At 43.4% G+C, this 10662-nt stretch overlaps 1 protein-coding gene across 5 annotated transcripts; it reads right to left on the bottom strand.

Moving 5' to 3' along the window:
• Window positions 1–354: 354 nt before the first annotated feature.
• LOC125513397 (uncharacterized) lies at window positions 355–8444 on the bottom strand. 5 transcript variants are annotated; one of them, XR_015608323.1, is made up of 5 exons: window positions 7231–8444; window positions 6691–6810; window positions 4518–4726; window positions 1019–4438; window positions 355–891 (listed from the first exon to the last, which is right to left on the bottom strand). XR_015608323.1 is itself a non-coding variant. In XM_087528122.1 (2 exons), exons 1-2 carry the CDS (start codon window positions 8396–8398, stop codon window positions 6722–6724), a joined length of 1257 nt encoding a protein of 418 aa, XP_087384248.1. In that variant the 5' UTR covers window positions 8399–8444; the 3' UTR covers window positions 6589–6721. The 5 variants fall into 5 exon arrangements, 1 of the variants encoding a protein (XP_087384248.1); XR_015608321.1 differs by lacking the exon at window positions 355–891 and having other exon boundaries at window positions 906–4438; window positions 4518–4590; window positions 4681–4726; XR_015608320.1 differs by lacking the exon at window positions 355–891 and having other exon boundaries at window positions 906–4438.
• Between the last annotated feature and the right edge of the window lie 2218 nt (window positions 8445–10662).

Below are 10662 nucleotides of genomic sequence, written 5' to 3'. Positions count from 1 at the left end.
ACATTATATGTGCATGCACAAAGTTTTTGGTGAAAAACAATGTTTTTTGTGACTTGTGTAAAAAAGACAATTTCTAATGCTTCATTACAACTATTCATTTTACATTTTTTATCTTTCTTGCACAAGCCACATAAAACGTCATTTTTCAACGAAACTTTGTGGATGCACATAGAATGTCCAGATATACCAGCAGGATTTTTGTTCCGAATTTTTCAAGTTTTCAAAAATGTGTATTTAAACAATGGGTGCATATGCACCTAGGAGCCAAAACACAAAAGTTAACAATTCGCTGCAGCTCGTCTTCACTTTAAATCGTCCATGGATACCCTTCACTAGAGCCTACAATGGAATTTACAGACTGTTCTTTATTACATTCCTGATAACTTCAACCATCTCAAGCAAAACAAACTGATAAGCTTCAACCCTTTCATTTGGCAATGGCCTCCCATGCAATTATTTTCTTCTTCATTTTTCAAGCATGCAAGACTGCATGTCATATGTTAAGAGAAGAGAAACAAAAACATAAGAGATAGGTACATGAGTGGCAACGACCAGCCGGGGCAAAAGGAAATTACAGTGGGAGAAGGGCGCTCAAATGCTTTGCCCCGGTCTGCGCCCACACACGACATTCAGTTCTGATAAGATAAGTACGCTTTTGTAGAGGAAGATGAACATTACGATTCCCATGCAATTCTTTTCAACAGTGTGTTTGCATCGCAACATTTATAAAGACAGTTTCACTGCCCACTTTGGCTTCAGAGTTTTTCGGTTCAAATGTTAAATTTTACTGCAATATACAGTACAAAAAAAGATGCATTGTGATTTTCAGGCCCAGTGTGACTTGGGCACATAGGCACAACAAAACTTGACAGGATATAACAGCGTTCCAGCCTGCACCAGCAGAATAGAGTAACTTTCCAGATATGTACATTCATCAAGACATTCCACGATGCAAATTGATTAACAAGGGTTTGACATAAGAAGATCGCATGCCCTATTTTGCCAACAGGGCGCTCACCTTTATAAACCTACAAGAACTGAGATGCTTGCAGGGCCAGTTATGGATTGTGGTTCTTTGACATGCCAAGTAACCCTGCATACCAACGCAAACTCATACAGAGTTATTGCTTGTACCACAAGATACATGGTAAGAAACCAAGTAAATCCCAAAACATGAGTTTCAAGGAAACAACAAAATGCACTGACTTAATTATATCCAAGAAAATGACATAAACATAAAAAAGATATAACAGGATCAGAAAAATGGCAAAAATGAGTTTCAGTCTTTGTTGGTCAAAAAAGGCAATCAGAAAAATGGCAATTTGGGAGCTACTAGAAGCAAACAATGAGGCCGTACTTCACCAAAGTACATAATATTATAATGTACATAGTACAGTTAATCAAAAATAAAGACAATTCAAACATGGCTTTTAAAGCAACAAAACAATGGAGAAATAGCAAAATTAGATAGATTAACCAAACAGAGGTGACGATTCTTGTGATTCACGATCTTACAGCAAAATCAGCAGATAGTCTGAAAACATTCTGCAGATTAAACTGTTAGAAATCCATATAATGAAACTTAGCTAACTGAATTTAATCTTCAAAAAAAATTTAGAGGCATGGACATTATTGAGAGCATTTTTTTTGTAAATACTATATAGCATTCAGGGAGAAAATATATACTAAGCTTCAAACCAACCAATCTATAGAGTGAGGGGTAAAATTTCCATAGCCCACTGATTAACTCTACAAGAGCTATTCACAAAAGATGCATCTGACTGCAAAACTCTAAACTGAATAATAGCAACATAACCAAAGATTAATGCATGATTGTGTGCACAAAGCAAAAGGTCAAATGAGTGCACGCCAGTGATAAGTTTATTACTTTGCCACTGCCAAAATCCAGTGCAAAATGGAACTACAAAACAGGGAAGGAAGACACCAAAAGGGGAAAAAACAAAAAGAGGAACAGTAGCACAAAGGAACAACTCAACAATAAAGGTTTCCTAGAGGACAAAACGGACCATCTCTACTTACCAAAAAAAGAGTAAGGTTTCCTATCCCGTCAAAAAACTTTTTGCTTGTTCCTTTCGTCCGCCTCTTCCGTTTCACATCCTGCCTCGTGCCGCTCCTCTCCCCCACTCGGTTTTCTAGATGGCAAAAGAACCCCCGCGCAAGGAAAAAAAAGTCCAGCAGAATCCATCGCCCACCTCTCTCATCTTTCCATCCCGCACCACTCTTCAACCCTAAATCCCCTTTCCCTGTTCTCCGCCGCCACGGCTACCGCTCCCGGACATCCGCTGCAGCCAGCCGCCACCCCACACCTCAACACCTCCTTCCTCTCCTCGACTCACTGGTGCAACTTCGATGTCCGAGCTACCCAAAAATACGCTGCGTGACACCGCCACCCCCCGGTTCCTTACATTGACCTCCTCACCCGCTGGTTCTGCCTTCGCATCAGTCTGCTACGTCACTGACCCAGAGAGGCCGACGGGGCACCGGCCAATTGGCGCCGGGGGCTCATGATCCGGCGCCGCAAGCAAAAGATTTGATTCTTCTATGTTCGATTCAGAGCCCCTCCTCTGAATTCTTTTGATGCTCTTATAACATGCGCCACTCTGGGGATCTCGCAGATCTCGACCTTGACGACCTCCACCTACGCGAAGGCAGCGCCAAGACCGGCAGCAGCAAGTACGGGCTTGCTCCTCTACAAGGTAGACGGCCTCATCCTCTCCTTTGTTTTGACATTTTCCTGTGCACTGCATGGGATAAACTGACTACTAATTTGATGTAATTGGTAGAACACTGAATTTCTTATTGTATATATTAAACAACTAAACTTGTAATTGTCATAACTAAACGATTTGGACACAGATTTTATGCACTTGTACTTTGCATCTCTCAGTCTGGTGAATGCCTTTGTGCAGATCATGGAAGGAGGTAATCTGGTTTTTGGCAATGAAGTTTTAACTGAGGAAAGAATGGACAGAGGAAACACAACAAAGTGAAAGCTAAAGCGAAAAACAGTTTTCATGACAAACTCTCTCTGCCCAGTCTCCCAGCCATCCATGCATGCTGCATATGAGTCACCTAGAGAAGTCACTGAATACTGCATGGTCACTTAGAGAAATTATGCTGCTGAAATGGTCAGCATACTACATTAAGAGAAACATCACTGGCATTTTGTTAAGAGGGAATTATCCAAAGTGGACAAAATTGCATCAATGCATTTCTCTTCAGAAACAAAATTGCCAACTACTTGGCCATTAGCTTCCAAAATTGGACATGAGCTTTAGTAATTGAATTGGCACGATACGTCTCAATTCTATTTGTTTTGCAGATTGGGAGGATAGAAGGTAAAGAGCCCTTTTTTTCTCTTCTGTGGGGTTGCAATTTATTCCTTGCATATCATTTGTTGCTAGCAACCTAATGTTTGCCTGTTGTAGGACCAAGCAGGTTGGGGAAAGAATTAAATTAGGATTAATTTGTGCTGCACTTTCCCACAACTGATATTCCAGAATTAGGTTATCACTTAACACTTGCTAATTGCATCAGTTAGTATGCAGTCACATTAACAATAAATAGATGGTAAATCAAGGTTCACATTAACAATAAAGGTAAATCATGGTTGTTATGTAAAAAACTAACTGAATTTTTAGTGGTACATTTTGTATGCCTCCGTTGCAAGTTGCAACGCCGCACGGGCAATTACCTAGTGTAGGGGAAAATGGATACCACAAACAACCAAAAAAAACAACCAAGTCTACACCAATGTTTACCTAAAATGCATGGATAAACAAATAGTGGCCTAAACTATTGATGTGAGATGGAAAACCGATCATGAAGTCCAGTGTATTGATGCACATCATGCATCTACTGAATCAAGGAAACTGCAGCAAATCAAAGCACCAAATCCAGAAATGTATAATTAAAGTACATGTAAGAAAAGAAGCAAACAGGCTGATTGGTAAAAGCAGAGCGCAAGATCTCAGTTCATAAAAGTATTTCAATCAAGGATCAAGTAAATATTTTGCAGTAGCACACTATGCATCTGCCAAAGAACAAAAAGTTATGGTCCAAAAAAGGCTTCGCAAAAGGAAAATCTGACGATAGGCATTCTTAAGTTTTTACTGATATTATGCCACCACGTCTAAAACTGGCTAATAAACATCCTTTTATTTTACTGATATGTATTGCTGTTGTACAATGAGATGAACTTTTGTTGAAAGCAAGGTGCCAACTCACAATTACGACTTCTATCAGCCTACACTCCTTTGTTTTTTCTTATTGTGTCAAATGACCATGACAGTACACTCATTTTTAGGAAGCTACAAACAGATCATAATAACAATGCTTACCTGTCCCCTGTGCTTACCTGCATCCTGTTCTATGATTCAACTCGTACCACCAAGTGCTGTTAAGAGACCAAATCCAACTGAAAATAACAGTTAATTAGACGCAGTTTAGAGCCGCTGGCCATGTGAATCAGAACATACTGGGAGCGTTTTACTTACATTTTGATCTTACACTTTCTATGGTCTTCATATACAAGATGAATTTAAAAATCCTATAAATCAACATATGCCTCTGCAATTGATGAAGTTTCATACGATTGATGGTGATACAAACTATGCCCAACTGAAACATATGAAGGAAGCAATTCGAAAAAATATATACCTTCTGCAGATGCAAATCCTATTGATCAACTAAATCATGCGACCACCTGCACCAAGCATAAAACAAATAAAGATTTGTATTAAAAGCTATTCCAATTTATATTTTAGTTGTGCAACTGTGATTCATGCCGCTAGCCGACAAACTAACAAGAGCTTCATATTCTCAAAGATCGTAGAGGGAAAAAACAAAGGTAGAACACATCACAGATGAGATTTCAACAATTTTAACAGGATGTTATTGGACGCACTAACTATGCCATGGGTCATCGGAAACCATATCAAGATCTTTACTTAAAACGTAGCTGTAATTGAAGTAGCAAGCCTGCTTCATTCTAATCATCTAATAGCCAAACTATAGATGGGTAACATTTATGAACAAAATATTGCTGCACGAAACAGGAAAATATTTAAATGGCTTTGTGAATTGGTGCTTCACCATCGCCCATCACTGTAAATGTGGCTAGTGTTGCTTTGATCCCCACAAAAGAGGCTGACACGGATGGTTACACGCTGGAGCCCCTTTCCATCACACCAGATCTACCATGCCTGTCATTATTGCAGGCGCAGTTGCTCGAAAAAAAAACGCTGGATGCCACAATGGGAAGGGAAAGGAGGGGCGCAAAGTTGGAAGGAGAGGGGCAGCATTACTATTCACCATTTTTGTAGACTTTGATCGCTCGCTTGATTAGTTCTTACCGTGGGAAGGAGCACCAAGCTGCCGTGCAGGCCCAGCAGTAGCTAAGGCCCAGTGGTAGGCATTAGGAAGCTTAACAAGAGAAGATATGGTTGTGCGGAAAAGCAAATGCAAATAAGCTAAGTTAAACAAGGAGGTGGTTGGACATGAGGATATGACCCATTGGATAATGGGCCCGGCAACAGTTTCAGGAGATGGTTGGACATGAGAACGTGACCTATTGGATAATGGGCCCAGCGATAGTGTCTGTCTTCTTGACCCGGCCGCATGCATGAAGCGGCATTCCTACCAAACCTAATTCTGTGCCTCGTGACTAATCCGGTACAGTGGATGAAAAGCCTCTCTGAGAAGGATATGACCCATTGGAGAATGGGCCCAGCAACAGTTTCAGGAGATGGTTGGACATGAGGACATCACCTATTGGATAATGGGCCCAGCAATAGTGTCTGTCTTCTCGACCCGGCCGCGTGCATGAAGCGGCATTGCTACCAAACCTAATTCTGTGCCTCGTGACTAATCTGGTACAGTGGATGAAAAGCCTCTCTAAGAAGGAGAATGGGGGTGAGGGCCATGGTGAAAAAGATGTCGAGCACAGGACACAAACAAAACCCGCCCGCTGCCAGCAGGACCAACGAGAATGGAGGCCCCGCTGGCAGAGAAGCAGCGACTAAATGACCAAAGTCTATGAGCTTCGATGAAAAGAAGCGGACAACACAGTAAGGAAAGAAACAACTACCAGATGGAACGACACATGACCGCCGCCTCTCTCCGCCCGAGTAGTTTAGGACCATTTGTTAAAAACATTCATATTGTACTACATGTGGTGGGATTGCATTTGCATGCTCAATATCATAAGGGATAGACCTGTTCAGACTTCCGAGTAAACATCCTTCTTTTTTACTGTGGCAGCACAGTAGTTATTGACCTAAGACCTATCTAGGGAAAGGCCTAATTTTGCTTCCTCGACTATTGCATTGGTTCAATTTACCCCCAAGCTCAAACCATTCAGAAGTTGCACCCTCAGCCCTCAACTACTTGTAAAACAAGATGAAAAAAGTGCAGAGATCAACACATGGCTTCAGAATTCAATTAGGACCCCAACACCCAGGAGTCGACTTCATCTTATGATACGGATAGCACAGGAAATGATGCTCTATCTCCTACAAGCGGCAGCCAACATCAACTACTGTAGCATCATTTACGATAGGGTGTCCCTTGGTCCGAGTCTTTCATCTCATTGCATCAACCAAGTCATAAAAATATGCAGATCATACGAAACTGAAGGTTGACGAGATGCATGACAATATATGGTTTTACCCCGCAGCTGTGGAATGGCTGGACCAGTACTTCACTGCTGTGGTGGCACAATGGCTGGAATTGTACTTCGCTGCTGTGGTGGCTCAATGGCTGGAGCGGTACTTGATGCTCTGACAGTACCTGTGGCAACCAACCTCATTAGTGATGATTGCACGAGCCATAACTCAGAAGGATCAGGAAAAATTAACTTCAATACTTCACTACCAAAGGGATTAATGATTAAACCTTTGAAGTCACTCCGCCAAGATTAGGTAAAATAGCTCGACAAACTCGGTAATTGAATACTACTCCCTCCGTCCCATAATATAAGAACGTTTTTTACACTAGTGTAGTGTCCAAAGAAATGATACGATAGAACAAATAAGTCAAAATAGTTTGCTACCTTCCAGATAAATCCAGTTAAGTTATAAAACAAAAAAAACAATTATATTGATCTAAGTTGCTAGCAATCAGTTCAAAGCGCAGTAAAGGCATTGGGCAACCATGTATGCAAAGTAAGCATGTTCAGGCAACTCCTGTAATGTAAAGATAAACAATTACCTGCAGTATAGAAGTATGCGAACGGATGGTAGGAATACTCCAAAAATGTTTGATTAAGATTCGTCCACTCCATTGACTCAAGTTGAAGCATGAAGCTGTAGGCGGCCACACCCCCACCGAAGGACACTGTTAGAAGAAGCGCATCCCCATCCTCAGAGTACCCTACTATAGTCAGCATAGCATACTGAAGCATACTATGCATGCGAGCCGTCTTTCGCAGCACCCATATGGCAGTACCATGACTATTGACCATGCGTTCCCAGATTTGGAACCTCGGGTACGAAAATACAGCGAGGCCAACACCGCCATGCTCTCCCCTGATGATCCGGATGCTGCAACTGGGAATGCGATCAAAAATAGGCCTCCTGACCACAGATAGTGTCTGGCTATCCAAATCGAACTTGAGTATGCCATCCTCGTGCTGACACTTTTTTAGCCACCAGTAAAGAGCATTGCCGACGAGGGTGGAGGGGAAGCTGCTAACAACACATGGTTCCGCCATTACGACAAGATCTCCCCACTCACCGGTGTCCGAGGAGTAGACCCGGGCTAGGACCGGGTGTCTCACTCTGGTGGCCACCAGAACCACCTTGAAGGGGCCCGAGTGGCAGTCTCCGTGCACGTGGCCCTGCTCGCCGCCGGCAGCGCAGAGCACCGCTCCGTTGGCGACGGCGTACTCGCCGTCGACGAAATCCGGAGGAATCACCACGGCGCGGAGGCCGCGGCGGCCGCCGACGAGAGGGGCGAAAACGAGGAGCAGGGCCAGATCCTGGTTGACCATGAGGACGCGGCCGTGGCGGTACCCGAGCAAGGTCCAGCAACCGAGCACGTGCCAGAACCGCATGGAGAAGCGCTCGCGGGGGATCCGGTCCGGGGCGTCGAGGAGCGGGGTGAACACCAGCTCCCCGTCGCGCTCCTCGAAGACGCCGAGGACGGGGGGCCTCCGGTGGTGGGTGCGGAAGCGGCGGAGGAAGGCGCGGTCCGCGGCGAGGCGCCCCCAGAGCCTGGAGACGGCGGCGGCGCGGACGAGCGAGGAGGGCAGCGGGGGGAGGCGGACGAGGATCTCGCCCAGGACGTCCTCGTCTTCCAGCGGCGCCGCCGCCTGCGGAGGGCCGGGGCGGAGGGCCGTCTCGCCGCCGCCGCCGCCGCCGGAGCCCTCGTGAGTCATGTGGGGAAAAGAAACGGAAATGAGGGAGCGGAGTAGGGCTGTAGGGTTACTGGAGGATACGGAAGAAGTAATAAATGGGCTGGGCTCTAGTGAAAAGCAAGCTCACCCATCCTTGGATTACGGCCCAACACTGATCGTGTTTGTGGCTTACGCCCCAAAAAAAAGTCGTTCGCACCATACACCAACCACCCCGCCACTCCTAGCTCATGTGTTCAAAAAACATTCTTCATTCTTATCTTCCATGTCTATTTTTTTCGCTTTCCTTCTTTATTCAGAAGGGTTTTGTTTGATGTTTTTTTTTCTTCTTTAGTTCATTTCAATGAACTATTTTACAAATTGATGAACTTTTTTCAAAATCGAAGAACTTTGTTTACAAATTTGATGAACATTTTTTTGAATTGGATGAACTTTTTTCCAAAATTGATGAACTTTTTTCAAATTCGATGCACTTCTTTCGAATTCGATGAACTTTTTCCAAATTAGATGAACTCTTTTCAAATTTGATCAACTCTTTTCCAAAATTGATGAACATTTTTTGAATTTCAATGAACTTTTTTCAGATTTAATGAAGTTATTTTAAATTTCGATAAAATTATTTTTCAAATTGATGTTTTTTAAAAAAATCAGTGAACTTTTTTAAAAAATTGATGAACTATTTTTGAAATCCGTGAACTTTTTCTCAAGATTTGTGAACTATTTTTAAAAATGGATTAACTTTTTCCAAAATCGATGAACCTTTTTTGCAAAATTTGATGAACTTTTTTAAAATCTGTGAACTTTTTTCTCAAGATTTGTGAACTATTTTTCAAATGGATTAACTTTTTCCAAAATCAATGAATCTTTTTCCAAAATTAGATGAACTTTTTTTGAAATCTGTGAACTTTTTTTCTCAAGATTTGTGAACTATTTTTCAAAATGGATTAACTTTTCTCAAATTGCTGAACTTTTTCAAAATTTGTTTTTTTTCTAAAACCAATGTATGTTTTGTAATTCATGATTTTTTTCAAAATGCTTACAATAATTCAAAAATAATAATGCTGCAGTAAATGACATGTGTGCAATAAATTACGCGCCTACGAATGTTCTTTAAGGTGTTCACTCTACAATATTTCGGTACCAAGCAGTGGGGCAGGTGGTTAGAGAAGCTCATACGCCGCTGCCATAGCACGAGTTCGATCCTCGTCGGGAACCATTCTTTGGCGGGGGGGTTTTTCGCGCTACCCACGAGCTAGCTTTGTCGATCAAAATTTTGTTGGGCCGGCCCAGTCGCGTCGCCTTCAGGCGCCAGTAAGCGCCGGTTAGGAGCTCCCAAAAAGTAAGGTTTGTGCTACGCTAAAAAAATATAACTCCGTGTGAGGTTCTACCAAGAAGAGATCTTTATAAAAGGTGAGACCTCGTCCGTCACTCTGGTGACGGTTAGTGTAATTTTTGAAGAGGCGGTCCCAAGGACAATTGGATCTCATCCTGGTCCCGCCGACCGCCACCAGATCTTGTCGTTGGCGTTCGGGCCTCCGTCCTGACCACCTGTGATGCGTAGCCTTCCCTGCTCTCTCGTCCATCCCCACAATCCCTCCCTGACCCTTTCCCATCCATAACCCATCCACATAGGCCTTCTGTGTGGTTCTAGGGGGCTCGGTCGTACACCACCTACAAACCCTATGTTTAGGTCTGATGTGAGAAGAGTGGTGGTCTGGTCGAGGAGGATGGAGGCAGTAGAGGGGTTGATGAAGGGGTTGAAGTTGTCAGCGGTGGATAAGAAGGGCTTGAAAATCGGGAGAAAGAAAGGGACAAGGCTCCAGAGTGGGCACCAGATGTTTCGTATGGGTAAGCTATTTTCGAAGAAGCCAGCACATGCATGGGCCATGGGGAGCACGCTGGGGAAAATTTGGTGCCGGATCAAGGGGCTAGGCTGCAAGGAATTGGACGAGAACATTTTTCTCTTCACGTTCATGCAGGCGATGGGGTGGAGGAGAGCCCTGAAGGACGAACCCTGGTGGTTCGATAAGAAGCTGCTGCTAATGAACAACTATGATATTGATAAAACCGTCGATGAGTACGAGTTCAACTTGATCCCGATATGGATTCGTGTGTTCGGGATACCACTGGGATCTACGAACAGGGTTATGGGAGAGCTCGTAGGGAGAGATTTTCAGGAGGTTCTGGATGTGGATGTCGGTCATGATGGTAGAGCCGTGGGTAAATTCCTCCGGGTTAAAGTAAAGTTGGATATTAACGAGCCATTCATGAGGGGATTCACACTTGAT

Source organism: Triticum urartu, chromosome 6A (assembly GCF_056163025.1).
Source record: "Triticum urartu cultivar PI428250 chromosome 6A, HENAU_Tu73, whole genome shotgun sequence".
Lineage (NCBI taxonomy): Eukaryota > Viridiplantae > Streptophyta > Magnoliopsida > Poales > Poaceae > Triticum > Triticum urartu.
This window is presented reverse-complemented; position numbering and strand designations above follow the sequence as displayed.